Source organism: Seriola lalandi, unplaced genomic scaffold, assembly GCF_002814215.2.
Source record: "Seriola lalandi dorsalis isolate HSWRI2012SDOR001 ecotype SW California unplaced genomic scaffold, Sedor1 jcf7180002054885, whole genome shotgun sequence".
In the NCBI taxonomy this organism is placed as follows: domain Eukaryota; kingdom Metazoa; phylum Chordata; class Actinopteri; order Carangiformes; family Carangidae; genus Seriola; species Seriola lalandi.
This window is the reverse complement of record NW_019525437.1, coordinates 654463-672368: the sequence shown is the minus strand read 5'-3', so window position 1 is coordinate 672368 and position 17906 is coordinate 654463. Positions and strand designations below refer to the sequence as shown.

The window sequence follows — 17906 nt, the reverse complement described above, 5'->3', positions numbered from 1 at the left end:
TTTCTGCTTTTTTTGCATAAATCTCTTAAACCACTTCAGTTCTGCTCAAACCTATCAAATGTTTATTAGTTTTAGGGATTTTAACCCTTTAAATGCCAGTTTGAAGACATGTCGCCTCTTGTTTTTTTTTAAAAAACAACACAGAATATGAGATATTTCCCACATAATACATGATGGAGGGATGTGACATTGTTTTATATCAGAGTCTTTTATATCAAGACATTTCTCAAAACCAGAATATGATCAGGGTGACTTTTGAACACTGGAATAAATCATGTACTCATCCCGGCAGTAGCCCCCGTGGCACTCAAAATTTCCCTGGAATTTTCTAGTTATTATTATTATTGCTATCTATGTGGTTACAACTCCATTTGTAGGTGCAGTGGCAAAATTAACAGAGTTCAGCTGCCTTACCAGCCTCTGGTTGAAGACCATGTGTCGAAGCCACTTGAGGTCCAGAGCTTTAAAGGCAGAGAGGACAAATAGAGACTGAGTCTCGTAGCGTTCTGTCTTCTGTATGGCCCCCTCTGGATAGGTGATCCTCATGGTGGTCTTGGAGCCGACGTCTTTCTCAAAGCCTTTCACTGGGGCCTCATTTAACCTGCAACACACAGCTGCAAAATCAATCACTCCCAAATGCACTGTTCATAATAATCAGTTAAAAATCTCTCAGTTTAAACTGCATTTGTCAAATGACCAAATATAAAAGCTTAAGTGAAACTCTGATCATATTGTTACGATGTCACTCCTGCAGTTCTTTTTTGTTATGTGACAGTTGTCCCCAAGTCATTTTGTTTAAACAACAAATACAATGTCTTCATGATGCCTTCCTGGCCAGGTCTTGAAAAAGAGATTTCGATATCATTGAGACTTATCAGGTTACATAACGCTGAAAGTAAAAAGATGCAAAAAGAAAACTCTTTTCTAATGATCTGATCCACAGGCAGCTGGTGAAGCTCATTTTAAAAGGTGTCATGAAACATAATGATTGGACAATAAGAAAGCTTTCTTGTAAGAATTTTTCATTTATAATCACTGATGATAGATCTTTCCTCAGCCCACCTGAGGACGGACGATAGAGAGGCTGTGATCAATAACAGAATTAATTAACAAGAATTAACAAGTCAATTTTATTTAGAAAGCCCAAAATTGCTTTTTCACTTGTACAACATACCAAACCCACTAAAACATTGAATACTGGATGGGACTAAATTACACCAATAAAACAGACAAAAAATAAATAGATAAATTAACAATAAAATAAATTAAGAAGTGATTAAATACAATAATAATAAATTAAATAGGTTTCAAATGAAAATATAAATATCTCTCCTTAAAATACATTCATAAGTAGGCAGTAAATTAACAAGAAACTTCCTGGAGAAGTTTTGAATTTGGCTGCTCCTTTGAATGTGCATATCAATCAGATGTCAGATGCTGCTTGATTTTTGTGTGAATGGATGTAAGGGAGTCCTGCATCATAGCCAGATGCTGGATGTGATGGTGACATTCATCTGGGAGTACCTAAAGCATTTCTACTGATACTATTGCATGTGTCTTTGTGTTGGTATAGTTAACCTTTCTATGACAGAGCCTCCAGTAAGCTCCTCTTACCTGTTTGACACTCTTATTTAAAAGGTGAATATCCATATGGTGAAAATGGTGTTTGTGTGTCTCTAAATGTATGTGTGTGTGCATGCTGGTAGGAACTGCCTCAGCTTAACCTTCATAACAAACTTTAAAGTTGTCAGGACCAGCGAAAATGATATCACAAGAATAATTTCAAACTAAAGTTGTCCTCGCAATCATAGAAAGACATGTGCGCACACAGACACACACACACACGCATATGCACATACAGTGTTGATTTACCTTATAATTGCTGTTATAGCTGAGAGTAATAAGACTAAGTGTTAATGAGTCTCGTTAGCCAATTAAAGTCAGCTTTCTCCATTTCTGCCCAGATACTGCATCAGGAAAATAAAAGTAAAGAAAAAACAAAGACTGGGATATATTATATATGTACCTACTGTTTATGTTTAAGGTTTTATTGAAGTTTAAAATCTCCCCTCAATTTAGACCTTCAGTGCTCAGTTTAACATGGGCGTGTCTATGGGAGCTTTGGACAGCACTCTCTGCACTATGGGGGGATTTCTTCAAAAAGCGTAAAAAATATCACAACGAGACCAACACTGGGTGACAGAGGACAAATTTCTCCATGTGTTCATATAGAAATAAACTGTGATGGTTGGAAATAGTTGGATTTAAAAGAGGTTGTCAGAGTTTGTTGGAGGAAAATTATCAGGGATGGATGTTTGTGTGTGATGTCATACATTCTAGCTCTCAACATTCTGTGCAATACACACCCATTATAAAATCTGAAATGGTCTAAAAATGACACAAAACCGATTTTGTGAAAACCATTATAGCTATCAAAATATGGATTTAACCCAAGAAAGTCCAAAGTTTAGTGGCCAGTTTAAAATTCCAACCGTGTTTATATGTTAAAGTATGACAAAGCAGTATGGCTCCAAAGAGGAGTGGGTTTGTTCATTTTCACGACATCTCTCCATTCATTTATTATGGGAAAATGTCATGCCATTTAAGTTTCCATGGTTACTCAAATGCTATGCATAGCAGGCACATAATAAATTAAAAGAGCATCAAATGTTTATATACATGTGGCCATTTCTGCTCAAGACTCAACACTCTGTCCTCCTTTCATTTTCAGCTTGGTTACTGACTGACCAGATCAGCTTTGTCTCTACCTCTGCTGAGCAACAGATCAACCATAACTGTTGATCCTGCTCCCAGTGGCAGAATGAAATCAATACGAAATTAAATGAATAAGAGGTAAAACAGACAAAACACATAAGAGAGAGAAAACACAAATATTACAGGAAACACTCCAATTCTAGAAGAGTAACACATACAAACAAATTTAGGGAAAAACAACTACAAGTGCTCCAGGACTCTAGAGGGAGTGTGTGTGTTTTTTTTTTTTTTTACCAGTTTGTATGTGATTTGGTATTAATTACATTTCTGCATTTGGAGGCTGTGTTTAACCTTGTTAACATCCCTCTGGTGTTTTTATATAATATAAGACATGATGAGTGAAATAATCAGTCAACACCATGACTGAGTGTTTCCACCTTGAACTGCAGTGAACCAATGAGAGCCAGGGTTTCATACACCCCAAACCTAAGGAACCAATCCTGTCACCTTATGGGGACAGGGGGCGGGCTTAATAAACCTGAAACCTTGTCAGTACAGAGAGAGAGACAGTTAGCATTAGCACAAACACTAACACTGTGTCAGCCACTGCCAGTAACAAGCTAACAAACAACATAAACAAATAAAAGATGCTAACTACGCTAACCGTTCTGATAAGTCTGCTAGTCTCTGGTTCTGGTCTCAGACTCCTCATCTGAGTCTGGGTCTGACTGAGGCTCAAACATGTGGCTGAGACTCTGATGTTTCCTCCTCTAACCATCTTGATACTCTCTGCTCTTTCAACTGTCCACCTGGAGCCAGCAGGTGGTGGGCGGGGCACAAGGATTGATCCAGGTTTCTCAATCAGGAAGTAACGGTAGATGATTAAAATATGAATCATAGCAGAGGATTTTTACACAGTTTAAAACATGTCTGAGAGGAACTTTAATATTTGTGCTTCCACTTTTGTATGTGCTTTTTCCTTAGAGCACACGGCAGTTTGGTGCTCCTGAGTTATAACATACCTGACCACAACATCAAACTGATCAATCCTGTGTCCCAGAGACTTGTTGGCGAGGATTCCTCCGTTCCCTACGACGACGCATGTCTTACAGCTCATACTGCAACACAGACAAGATGCAAGATTATCATGTGGCACAAAACTACTTAATTCATTCACCCCGTGTGATTTGTTGAAGGGAAGTATGTCTTACTTCTTCTTAATTCTCAGCAAAAAAGAGGTGTGTTAAAATGAGCATGTGTGTTAAAATTAGTATGCTGAGTATGCTATGAGAAAAAAAATCTACACAAATAGAAAAATGAATCCCACCATGAACCCATTTTTTCTCTTTTGGAAGCAGTTGTCAAACAGGTGACAGGACAAAGAAAAAAATTCAGCACACACCTGGATGCCATTTGTATCCGTTCAGAGCACATTATCTTTTTATATCCAAGTTTATATCCCTTACGTCTGTACTTTTTAAACACACTCACTTGTTACTGAGGGCACCCTGCTCAAGTCAGATTTATAGCTGGGCCATTTCATTTGAAATGATTGATAGACAGTAAAATGACTGGTCTTCAGTGCCTTGTGTTGTTACTGATTGATACATTTCACATAAGATGTCAAATATTTCTGTGACATGTTCTTTTGTCTTTATGAAATTGACTTATTAACCACTTTGTTGGGTCTTTGGCACTATGATGCTAGAACAATAATTGCTTAATAAAAATGACTATGTCTCCCAGATAGTGATAGCTAGAATCTTTTAAAATATCAAGCATGACTAGGCAATGGTAGCTTGTAATAAGCGTTATACATTTTAATGAGGAGTACATAAAATCACTTATATCTCGAAAACTGTAATGGCTACAGAACTGAAACTGTTGGTGTACAGGTGAGTCATGATAAAATCTTTCACAGTTAAAAACTTGTGTGATTCCACCAGAGTGTGGACAGTTATTGACGGTTTGAGATTTTTCATGATCACAAATAAACCATGAGGTGTACAAGAAGATGGATTCTATATGCCTAATAAGATTTAATAGCTGAATGAAAGCTTCTGGAGGTGACAGCTTCTACAGCTCCCAGCTTCAGGAGCTTTCACCTTCTGCGAGTGCAAGCCAGCTGTAAGAGCTGAGAGCCTGCGAGCTCCAGCTCCAGTCTACCTGTCTATCTATTACCTACCTGTCTGTCTGTCTGTCTGTCTGTCTGTCTGTCTCTCTCTCTCTTTGTCTGTCTATCTGTCCATTCTTCCATTTCTTCAGCAACCGCTCAACTTCAAAGGATTCCATGCCATTACATGTATGATGTCATCACTTCCTGTGGCTTTTATCGCTGATGGAATGTTTGTCACATTAGAATTATACTATAGACAAGACAAGACAACTGTGACAGACACAAGTGTTATCGACAGACACAACAAGTGTTATCAACAGACACAGCAAGTGTGATCTACCAGTGTACTCGCTCCACATCTACAATGGAGAAACAAAAACAATCAGAAAAATTCCTCCTTTGGCAGAATGAAAGATTCAAAGATGAAATTAGGATCGCCGAGGAGCAGTGGACAAAGAGAGAGATTTCCAACAGCCAGAAAATAGAGTCTCTTGAGGCTAAAATTAAGGCTCTTGAGGAAGAGCTGCAAGCTTCCAAAAATGTTCATGAGGAGCTGAAAACCCAATTAGCGCTCAGCCACACAGAAAATAAAAAAGTTGTCATGGACAGGGCTGCTTTAGAAGCTGACAAGGACAATCAGGAACAAAGATTTAGAAGAATTCAAATGTACCTTGAACAGCAGTTAACTAAATCTCAAGAGTCAGATAGAAAGTCTTTGGCAGAACTGGCAGAAAAGGCAGAAAAGGCAGAACTGGCAGAACAGGCAAAGTTACAGATGCAAGCAGACTTTGAAGAGAGGCTGGTGCTGCAAAAACAGGAAGCAGCTGAAGCACTGAAAGACCTTGAAGGAAGACTGAGAGAAAAATATGAGCCTGGGATGTCGAATGTGTCAAAGCTTCAGCAAACGCTCTTTGAGACGAAACAGGAGCACAGAAAAGGACTGAGGATCCTGAAAGAGGAAATGCTCGATAAAGAAGAGGACCTTCAAAAAGTGAAGGATGACTTCCGAAATTATAAATATAAAAACGAATCAAAGTACGAAATTCAGAATGTCAAAATAAAAGAACATGTTAAGGCTACAAAGGAGCTAAACAAGAAGGTGTGCCAACTGAATGAGACAGTGTCCAAATTAAAGGACACTATCACAGCAAAAAACAAAGTGATCAAATACAGACAAGAGGAGATCATTTCTTTAAAGAGCGAAAAGGCAACCATTGTGTCTGAATGGACTACATCAAAGGATAGAAATGCTCTTTATGAGATGATAAAAGAAGAACTGGAGTCTTCCATCGAGCAACTCACGGTGGAAAATATGAAGACACAAGAAAAACTGAAAGAAACAGCAGCAGAGTTAAATAAAATGAAGTTCAGAAACAGGGACCTGAATGAAACGATCACAAATCTCAGGTACAAAGTAAAGGCCAGTGAGCCAGACCGTATGAAGCTGAGGGAGGAGGTGGCTGAGCTAAAAACATCTCTGCTACGTATAAAGGAGGATATAGCTGTGTGCATGGCTGATATCGAAGTGCCCGGGAAACTAAGGGTCAGAGTCCTGAACCTGAAAAGACGCCACATAGGAGACGATGAGAACTTCCTGGTGGATAAAGATACCAGGGTAGCTTATCAACATCAGGCTCACTGTCTACAGACAAAGCTTGACTGTAGTGTAAGGATCCAGCAGAGTCAATGCAGTGAGAGGAGACATATACAGGAGCGGCTGCGGACAACACACCAACATCTGATTCAGACAACAAGTTATTTTGTCAAATTACTGAATGAAAAGATTGTGATTGAGCACAAGTTAAGACAAGAACTCAAAGACACAACCTCAAAGCTTAAGAAAGCGACAAAGCCAGCTCCACAGAGGATGAGGTCCCACATAAATAAGAAGGTGCTTCGATCTGCACAAGTTGCCCCACTGGCTCCAGAGCAAACACCAGCTCTTTACCCGGACAACTGGCAGCCATTTGGCTGCCCCGATGACAACAGCATCATGTCATGTGACAACACCTGTGGTACGTGTGTCACAGATGGGAATCCATGTGAGGACGGAATGCCACCAGCTGACATCTAACATTCCCCCAAACTCACTCACTCACTCACTCACTCACTCACTCACTCACTCACTCACTCACTCACTCACTCACTCTCTATCATCTATAAATCAATCAATAAATCAATCCATCCATCTATCAATCAATCTATAGCCCATCAATCAATCAATCAATCAATCAACCTATCTATCTTTATCCATCCATCCATCCATCTATCATCAATAAATCAATCTACCTATCTACCTACCTACCCATCCCTCCCTCGCTCTGTCTCTGTTGGTCTGTCTGTGTGTCCCTCTCTCTCCCTCTCCGTCCGTTCCCCTCTCTCTGTCCGTCCATCCGTCCCTCTCTCTCTTTCCCTCTCTCTCACTCTGTCTGTCCGTCCATCCTTCCATCCCTCTTGGTCTAGACCTGATTGTACCATCATGTGGCTCGGAGCCTCCTCTCTTCTGATTGGCTTTAAGTTAAAAAAAAGGGGGTTTTCTGTTTTTCTCTGAAAATCCACTTCTGAATTTGTATTGAAGTCTATGGGACAGTCGGATGGTACTCTCATCATTCTGAGGATCACAGTTCTAATTCTGTACATCTCTGTGCTTTGGTAAACACATGGTCTGAAAGAAGACAAATTTCCCTATGTTCCGGGAAGAAATAATGTGTGAAGAGGGAAATTTGTGGTTGTGAGGATGAGTTTAAGAGAAGTTTTTTGACCACTTGAAGCGCTTCTCTCCATTCTAGCTGTGACATCTTCCACTCTAGCTTGATGTATTACACATTATTATATACTCAGAAACTGTCTGAAAAAACATAAAACTTAAACTGTGGTAAATCAAAACTGTACAAGATATCAGAATGCTGATTACAACTTTAATATCTTAAAGTCTTTTCATTCATTTAAAGTTTAAATGAAGTCTCTAGGTGAAAGCATGCCAAAGCTATTGATGTTCAAAGAGGGGACATTTTTTTGAGGATTTGAACATCCTCTGGATTCATTTCTATAAGAAAAGAATTCCATATAAAAATTCATATTAAAACTAGAATTACCTCCTTGTGGTTGTCTGCCTTCTTCGGTCAGACTAGTTTCAAGTTACATGAATGTTTATCCAGAGTCATGGAAATTATGAACCATTTGTGTGAAATTTTGTTATAATTGCTGTGTGTCTTTTAAGTCTTAATTATGGCTAAAAAGTGTTTTACTAAGGGCACTCTGACCTTCACCTTTGACCTTTAACATCAAAATCTAATCAGTTCGTCCTTGAGTCAAAGTTAATGTTTGTACCAATTTCGAAGAAATTCCCTCAAGTTGTTGTGGAGATAATAATGATGATGATAATGATAATAAAGATTTGGATCTCAACAGTGTGATTACTGTATGCACAATATTATATATTTGTATATTCCTTCATTCTCCATTCCAGTCTTTGGGATTCTAATGTAGGGGGTTATGGGCAATTAACACCAAACTTCTTTATTATTAGCTTCTTTATTCAGTATCTATACTCTGAAGCACTAACAGCAGAAATGGGCAGTTAACACAAGTCAATGTGTCACACTTTGGTTAATATTATGATTATAATGTTGTACTGTAGACTCCGTACAACATGTGTCCTGTGTTTAGTCTGCACTGCTTAATTTGGGGTGGAAAAATAAACACATTCCTAATTGACTTAGCTGGATGATAAAACGGGGTCAGTACACCATGTCTGTACAACTGATCAGGTCCATATAAAGACAAAAACTTCAACTGAAGGTGGAATCAAACAATACAGTTACTTCTGATCTTGAATCCAGTCATTAATGTTGGAGTTTCAGGATAGATTGACAAACTTAACATTTACCCAACAAATCTTGTTTACAATATGCCACACTCTCAACTTTATAGATAACAGATGAATGAACCATGAACTGACCCATTAGGTCCAATATTTGTAAGAGGCAAAAAGAGCTGCATCAGATATATGATGATCATTTGTAATGATCGTGTAACTTAATAGTTGGCCAGTGGAGCAAACCAATGACAGTGGAACCTTAAGTTGCAAACCAGCAGAAAGAGGGTCAAAACTTCAGGGAAGATTTAGCGATTTCCAAACTGGGACATGAGGACCAAGATGGTCAAAAGGAAAACTAGATTTTAAGATATTGTTGTAAATTACAGTGGACTGTACTGTACTGTTGTACAGTTGTGATGCTGTCAACACCTGCCAAATCACTCTAAACCTTCTCTGTGATAGTTCCCGTTACAGTAGGTTTCTCCAGGACCATATTTTGCCACGATGACACACACACACACAGATTCACAAGGTGAAAACGATTACAGCCCTACTGGGGGCTGGTGATATATTAGGTTGATAAACTATTGAAAAACGAATTTGTTATTGAGATTGAACCTTTTTACACATTTATGAGCACAGATGAAATATCTAATTTTCTGGAAGTTGTCTATTTCTGTATGTTTTTAAAATTATTGCCATTTAAGAGTACTTTAAACTGTAAAATCTCCTCTTAAAAGATGATGGTAGCTTAGGCTATTTATAGTAACTTCAAAGTCAGATGACTAATTAATGGACTACATATAAAGTTAATACTCCTAGTAAAAAATACTCCTAGTCCTCTGTGTGTATCAGAAACTAGCACCAACTTACCTGTCAAGTTCTTCTCCAAGGCCGTAGCTCTTAGTAGCTGAAAGAAGAATATCTATGATCTTCTCTGCAGATGAAAGAGAGAGACAGAGAAAGAAAGAAGAACAAACAAGTAAGATGAAGATGAAACTGAAACAAATTTTCAATAGCATCAGTGTCATCTGTCTCATCGTTACAAGAGGTGCTCATTATCCCCATTAGTATGATTCATTGCGTCAATGAGGCAAAAGAAACAAGTCTAGGTCTAAACCTAGTATGTCTGGACAACCTCTGGTCAAATCCTGATTTCATAACTGTCATGTTGTCTGACAAAATCACCAAAGAGAGGCAGATGGAGAGAGAGGGAGAGAGAGAGAGAGAGAGAGAAAGAAAGAGGGGATGACACACAGCAAAGACTAAGCCCAAATGTCACGCGTTCTACCAGGTGAACCATGGGGGCCCGAGACAGACAATATTTCTTATTCAGTCTCTCACACAGAGCACAGCCTCCGTCTGGATCCACAATAGTTTAGTCTTTAATTACTTCAGCTCCAGAGCGTAATAGACTTTTATTAAAGGCAGGTCTTTATGTCTAACTCCCTTTGTTTGATATGTAGAGTTGGTCATTAGCTCAGTGTATTGGAAGCTCTCCTCTTCCTCTCTCCAGAGCGGTTCGGCATTCCACTGACCAATGGTGGAAATATCATAAGCCAGTCAGTCAGTCTGTCAGTCAGTCAGTCAGACATTCAAAATTATCGGGCTGGCCTCACTGTTGCCATCCAAAAATTGACAGAGAGAGTTCAGGCAGGCAGTGGGATGGAGCCAGGATGACGTTGATGTTGATGACGATGACGATGACAATGACGATAAGACAACAAGCTTGCACCACAACTTCAAATGTGGCCACTCACAACATGCAGAAACACTTCTGTCTGTTTGAAGAACACTGAGGTCTTGACAGTGCTATGGTGTTTTACAGCTAATCTTAACTGCTGAGGAATGCAGTGCCCCTTACATTGAGTTGATCTGTATTACATTCATCTGCAAAGACAAGAATGTGTAATCATACCTTGTGATTTTACTCCAAATGGAGGTGAATGATCACCGATCTTGGAGAACCGCTTGTAATTTGAATCGAGGAACATGGGCGCAAGTTTGGTGAATCTGTTGATATAAAAGAAAACATGTTACAACAAGTAAGAATGAAGAAGGGGTATTCATCAATTCATATCTGTGTGGGACCCATACAGCCCTGATGTTAACGGTGTAGATGTACTGATAATGGCAGAATGCTCAAGAGGATTTGGAGTATCATGTTTCCAGCTAATCTACAGTTGTCTGAGTTCACCTTTAACAAAACAAACTCAAAGACAAGTGTGACGGAGAGGACAAAACTCCACATTTCACACAGTGGAGCTGGGAGCAAACATTCAGTCTTGCTCTTGAACAGACACAAGGGAGCAGCTTGGTAGGTGCCCTGATCATGAGCATGTTAACGGTAGGAACTTACGTCCCCAAACAAGACTTAAGAGGTGATCCAGAGACTGAACCAGCACCCTTCCAGTGACAAGCTCCCTTTTCATCCGTGATGTGGCCGGCCATGACTACCACATGAGCTAGCTAACCCATGTACAGAGGCAGCACTTTAAAACAAAAAAGGAAGACAAAAGAGAGACTGCTAAGGTTCTACATGAGAATAAAAACCTACTCTGAACTGGACATGTCTTTATGACATAAGATGTACAGTCCATGAGGACTTCCATCACATTTAAAGGCATATTTTAATACTGATGTTGATGGATAGTGGTTGTAAATCACTTCTCTCTGAGGACTAATCCCCCTTTAACAAATATGCAAACATTACACCTAAGATGCCAAAAGCTTCACGCATAAGGAGGAGGATGGGGTGGTGGAAGATGCAGCTGCAGCAGCAAACCCTGATTTGAATGTAGACCAGGAAGAGACTGGATTTTTGAGGCTGATAGTAATATTGATATTTAATCTGATAATCATATACAGTACATTCAGAAAGTATTCAGACAATTTCACTTTTTTCACTTTTTGGTATGTTACAACCTTCTGCTAAAATTGTTTTTTTATAACAACAAAGCAACACCCCACCCCCACCCCCAAAAAACATATATTCAGTACCGGCAATTTTACAGGGCGATGATAGATCAGCCAACCCTACTTCATGCAGATATACACTAGCAATAACAATCAAGGACATGAAGCTGTATGTGAACAATTAAGATGATGATTCACTCTACATGAACACCACTGTGTAGTAATAAGGAAGGTGTGCTCAAAACTGCATATGTCATGGTCCTGGTCTGGGCTCCTGGTGTGCTCCCCTCTCTCCTTTTGCCTCCACTGTTTTTCCCCTTCCCTTGTGTTTTCTGTGTTGTCTCTCTCTCTTTCTCCCTGTTTTTGTGCCTGTGTGTCTTAGAGTGTGGCATTCCCTCCAGCTCCTCCACTCCACTCCTTCTCCTGACTGCTGCAGCCTGCACACCTGAGTTCCATCATCTCGTCAGCCCAGCAGTATTTCTCTTTGCCAGATTATTCAGTCTTCCGGAGTGGTCCACATCTAGGCCTCTTTGTAAATGGGCGTTTGCTTCCAAGTCTAACCTCACTCTCCTTGTGCTTTAGGATCATTCATCTCCTGTCTGCCTGCCTCAGCTCCGCTTCCATCCTTCCCTGACAGCTGCCACCTCTTCAGCCCAGCAGCCTTCAGTCCTGACCTCTGCTCCAGCATTCCTCACCTGCCAGACCCCCAGAGCCTTCGTCCAGTCCAAACCAAGCTTACAACTCTTAACAATAAAATCCAATCTACATGCACCACTGAGTTATGTTCTGCTTTTGGGTCCTAAATCATTTTAGTTGGTTATAACAGCATATAAAACAGTATTCTGTTAGTTTGTTGCTTCACAGTGTTAGACATGTTATGCTCTATTTAATCCTCACATCTGTCTCCAATTTGGGGAAATAGGCCTTAATGAACATGGACATAGCTGAGCTTCTTGTTTAAGCACAACTCTACATGTATCTACTGGATGTATGTACATGTGAGTGTGCATTTTGTGAAGATCCCTGTGTGAAACATGACAAATCAAACATGAATTTGTATCTATATCTGTCTTTATTGCACTCTTGTATAAAATATAAAAGCAAAAATATGAAAATAGACAGCAACTATGTTATTTTTGAAAATCACATTTTCATAGAGAGATAAGAGAATTTCCTGAAGCCTGACTTTCCTGGAATACTGGAGGGCAACTGAGTATGAAGAGCTTTTGTCAGGACTGGCACAATGTTTCAAAATACTCTTCAAATTAAAGAAACTGTCCTTTCAATGGAAAAATACTCAAAATGAATCAGAAAGTGCATCAACTCCTTGTTAAAACCACTTGTTCAAAAAAAATAAACTTGGCTTTAAATACTTAAATGTGTGTCAAATTTTGGAAACCCAAACAGGATTTTTCTGTAGAAGAACCATGAGTCTAAAGGAAACTGTTTCTTTAACCAAGTCAACCCCTGCAGCTTTGGCAGCTTGTCTCTTTTCATGTGTGATATCACGTAATGAACTTAAATGAGGTCTGATTTGGCTAAACATAGCAGCTGCTAATCAGTGAATGCTGGAAGCTTTACAAAAATAACTAAAGGAAAAACTTTCCTGAAAACACTTAAGAAATCAGCTACTAATGATGTATCTTGCCTTTCTGTTTCCATATTGTTTTATTGTTTGATGGTGTTTTGACGGACTGCTCCTGTGACAAATGCAGTTGGTTCAGTTCCCCTAAATCAGAGAGAAAGGAATTTATTTCCCCAAATCATAAGTGAAATAAAAGAAATAAACTTACATTATAATCTGCAAAAACACATACCTACAACGATAAGGGCAAAAGAAACTATTAGCATTCAAAGTTCATTCAAATTTTGCTGAAACTGAATAAATACTGATATATTCTGTGATCTGAAACCACTTCACCACTTTACAAATGTTATCCTATAGAGTTTCAAAAAATTGGTCATTTAGTGAAACAAATCAATGATCGAATTGGTAAAGTTGTATACATAGTTTCCCCCCTGAAGTCTGGTTCTTTGGGGATTGGTTACAAATTAGTTACAATATGTATTTCACTGAAGAAACAAAGGCGTTGCATTAGAAGAGTGGAAAACATGTTTTAGGGTAATATTTAGTTTATTGTGCAGTTCTCTTTTGTGGTTACATGACAATGTACAACACTGCTCTTGCTGCAACAAAACCCACTAGTGTTGGAGACAGTGCAAGTAATCTATGAAACATCTGTTTAACAAGCAGAACACAGATTACAAAAGTGTAACATTGCAAAAAGGGGACTGGAGGAAAAACGGTCAACTCCTGCTCACCTTTTCATTCATGCCATATGTATTTTTGAAATGTGGCAAGTTCCTGTAGACTTCCTGTAGGCTATGACCAATCAGCCCCAACAATAACCATCTGTAATGTAAGTATCAAAGACATTTCAGAGAAAAATGGAACAAAAAATAAAAATAATAGATAAAAGTTACTAATGTAATCAAAGTCACAAGACTATGAGTCTTCAGTCTACACGAGAGGTTGTACTTAGATACAGCAAGAGCTACAGTTCAAGTCAGAAGTTTACAGACACTGAGGCTAAAGTCATTAAAACGAATTTTTAACCACTCCACAGATTTCAAGTTAAAAACTATAGTTTCAGTTAGTCGGTAAGGTCATGATCCGCTTTATTCATGACACAAGTCATTTTTCCAACACTTCTTTACCGGCGGTTTGTTTTGCACTAGATCACAATTCCAGTGGGTCATAAATTTACATACACTATGTTCAATGTGGCTTTTAACTGCTCGGATAATTCCAGGCTTCAAGGCTTTAGAAGCTTCTGATAGGCTAACTAACAGTTCAGTGGAGGTTGCCTTCAACAGTTTGTCTTTGAACGACATCAGAAAATCAAAAGAAGGCCAAGATTGTCAGAACCTCCACAAGTCTGGTTTATCTATGGAAGTAATTTTATCAACACCTGAAGGTTCCATGTTCATCTGTACAGAAAATAGTACACAAGTAAACACCATGTGACCATGCAGGTGTCAGTCCATCAGGAAGAAGACATGTTCTGTCTCCTAGAGATGAAAAGTGCAAATCAATCCCAGAACAAGAGCAGATGACCTTGTGAAGATGCTGGAGGAGTCAGGTACAACAGTAAAACAGTCCTATATCAACATAACCTGAAAGGCTACTCAGCAAGGAAGAAGACACTGCTCCAAAACTGCCATAAAAAGCCAGACTACATTTCAAACTGAACATGGAGACGAAGATGTGACTGCCCGGAGAAATTTCCTGTTGTCTGAACTGTTTGGTCATAATGACCATTGAATGTCGAGGCAAAAGGATGAGTCATGTTAGCCGAAGAACACCTTCCCAACTGCAGAGCTCTGAGAAATGTCTCAGTCTCAGGTCCCAGCCCCATCTCGACATCCTGTGTCCACATAACAGCAGCCACGAAACACTTGATTTTTGACTTGAAACTGCTTTTTTCAGACACTTCTGCATATAATTCAGCTGCTGGTAAAAACCTCCTGAATATCTGGATCGTAGATTATCTTAAAAACAATACAAACAAAGGCTAGCGGCAGTCCCACCTTTATTCAGGCTTTTACTGGTTATTATCACCTGTCTGGAGATGAGACCTGTGCAGATAATTCAGCTCCAGGCAAAAACATCCTGAACCACTGACACTGAAGGAATCCAAACCAGGAGGAGCTTACGGTGATGGTGGTGAAGACAACAACTCCCATAATCCCACACTACTTCACAATGTCACCCAATGCTGCCTTTTGTTATTGTTTTGATTGAGAGACCCCTACAGGCAGAAGTTAAAGACTGTGGTTTAAATGTTTTAAAAACATGAAAATTATTCAATTAAAATAAGGAAATGAATATATTTCAAATAATAAATATTTTTTTTAATTCCTTTTAATAAAGCAAATATTTTTTATTATTCTCTTTTGAATGTGATAGTCAGGAGTAGAGATGTTCCTAACAACTAATTTCCATGTGATTAAACAGAAATTTAAATTCAAACTGTTCGACTACTCTAAAATTGAGCTGAGTTATCTTTCTTGACCAAGAAAGATCACTGCGGGTCATATTGGTTCGCTGAAGCCCATTTCCCACTGGTCAGAAAATGTGCTAAGACCCGCTAACATCTGGCTTAAATGGAATGGGGAACAATCAGCATTCATATCTGGGTCAAATGACTCGGTATTTATCAGCTCCGATCAGTATTAATTTAAGCACAACACCCTGGTGAACTCACTAATTTTCATCCCTTTTCCTGCTGTAACGTCATTCAGAGCACAGACATTGTAAAGACACCTGTCACCTGTCCAGCACAGAAACACTGCAGCCACACTGCGCTCTCGGATGAAAGACTGACCTTCAGCTTCAAGATAAGTTTTAAAAACACACAATCACCGATCAAAGCATCTCAGGCTCTGACACTTACAGGAGCACCAACCTGAGGATGAGATGTGACAGATCTGTTTTACCAGTTTACACAGCAGCTAGCAGCTCACTGTTTCTCCCCTGCTGCATCTGCATGTGTTAGTGTGTGTGCGCTCTGTAACAGCATGTGGTAACATTGTGTGTGTCCTCTCTAGGGTTTACCCGCGTTTAAAAAATCTGCTTATGCCCGCTAATTTTGGTGAAAAAGCGTATGAGTGTGGCTAACGTTAGCAGTGCATGCAGCCTTCTTGCCTTAACATCCACATGCCTGTGCTGCATGTGGTTACACATTGCTCTGGTCGAGTGGTTATAGGCCAGTTTATTGTGACACAGCCGACATACAAGCTAATTTTCTTTTTCTAGATCAAAACACTGCCTTGGTGTTACAAAGTGTCATCTGTTCCCCTTTCCATCTGTTTGCTTGTTTACAATAACTGGATATTAGCAGAGGGAGAGGGGGGCTACCGTCCAGCTAGTGGTGGGAAGCTGCATAACATCTTAGATGCAACAGATAACCAGCGTTGTACATTAAAAAAACTTTAATAATTAGTTTAACCAACTGTATTTGTGGTGCTGACTAGCGAGGGTAGCAAGGTTTATTTAGCTTCATTCAGCTGACTAATCGTTTACATTCCTAGTCAGGATACAGAAAGAACAGAAGCAAGGTAAAGAAAGGTTCATGTTTCTTTTGAAGCAACAGGACTTTATGAATGACTGCATCTCTTTCAGAGCTCATGGCCAGTTCTGTCAGCTGCATTACCAGCTGAGCAAAGACAGCAGAATAAGTGGGTCAAGGTCATTCCTTTCTCCTGAGGAAAATTCACTTTTGTTATTTTAACAGGTTACAATCTGGACTCTGTGAACAAACTTCATTAAGGCTGCTATCTGAAGGTCATGATGGGTTGGAGGGTTGCGTGTCTCTGGTGCTCAGAGAATAAGTGGGAAAGTGAACCGGCCTGAGGTTTTCTCACGCACAGGGACAACAACAGAGCAGAAGAGGACGAAAATAGATCTGCACAACACACGAGCCCATTCAGACCGTTGCATCTTCTGACTTATTTTATAGATAGTGCTAAAAACATAAGCAGGTGTAGGGCTTTCACAGTGTGGTTTTCAATAATGCAGAGGCAGAAATGGGATCTTTCCTCTATCATACCACTCTGGGCTTAGAAAGCTTTCTATAAAATAAGACTATTTGACTGAGAAAACTTAGGCCAGTTTTTCAGAATACAGTAGGTGAATTAGGTAGTTCTCCAGAGCACCACAAGCATAACGTTGCCCTATGGTTGGCATGAGGCACCTAAATGCAACTGTAAGGATGTTGGAGCTGTGCAGCTAACCACATCAATTGTTCAGAGTTACCAAAGTGAGTACTCCTGAAGAAACAAGACTAGGCCAAATCCTAAAATATGGCTGGACTGCGTATGGTGTCTGTAAGAAAACGGAACAAATATGAAATAGTGACTGAAAAGTGGCCCAATAAGAGTAAATGTTAACCAGCAGTCTCTTCCAAGCTGCTGCTCTGCTGCTGCTTAAATTCTAATTTTGAAACCTTTGTCTGACAAAATCACAAACACACAAGTTAAAGACGAAGATGGAGCTGTGATTTCAGCTGTATTTACATGAAAAACTAGAAAATTCCAGGGAAATTTTGAGTGCCACGGGGGCTACTGCCGGGATGAGTAAATGATTTATTTCCAGTGTTCAAAAGTCACCCTGATCATATTCTGGTTTTGAGAAATGTCTTGATATAAAAGACTCTGATATAAAACAATGTCACATCCCTCCATCATGTATTATGTTGGAAATATCTCATATTCTGTGTTGTTTTTTTTTAATAAAACAAGAGGCAACATGTCTTCAAACTGGCATTTAAAGGGTTA

The 17906-nt window shown here is 39.3% G+C and overlaps 2 protein-coding genes across 2 annotated transcripts in view; one reads left to right on the top strand and one right to left on the bottom strand.

Moving 5' to 3' along the window:
- The window catches only part of st3gal3a (ST3 beta-galactoside alpha-2,3-sialyltransferase 3a), a 52019-nt gene that overhangs the window by 17550 nt on the left and 16563 nt on the right, over positions 1 to 17906 (bottom strand). Inside the window, exons 5-8 of the mRNA XM_023428887.2 lie at positions 10570 to 10664; positions 9525 to 9588; positions 3738 to 3833; positions 415 to 601 (exon numbers count right to left, since the gene is read on the bottom strand). Of these exons, the coding sequence (XP_023284655.1) occupies positions 415 to 601; positions 3738 to 3833; positions 9525 to 9588; positions 10570 to 10664 (442 nt within the window). The remainder of the gene's footprint in view (positions 1 to 414; positions 602 to 3737; positions 3834 to 9524; positions 9589 to 10569; positions 10665 to 17906) is intronic.
- Positions 5196 to 6905, top strand: LOC147817813 (uncharacterized). Its single transcript, XM_087179981.1, has one exon. The coding sequence runs from the start codon at positions 5196 to 5198 to the stop codon at positions 6903 to 6905; it is 1710 nt and encodes a 569-aa protein (XP_087036107.1).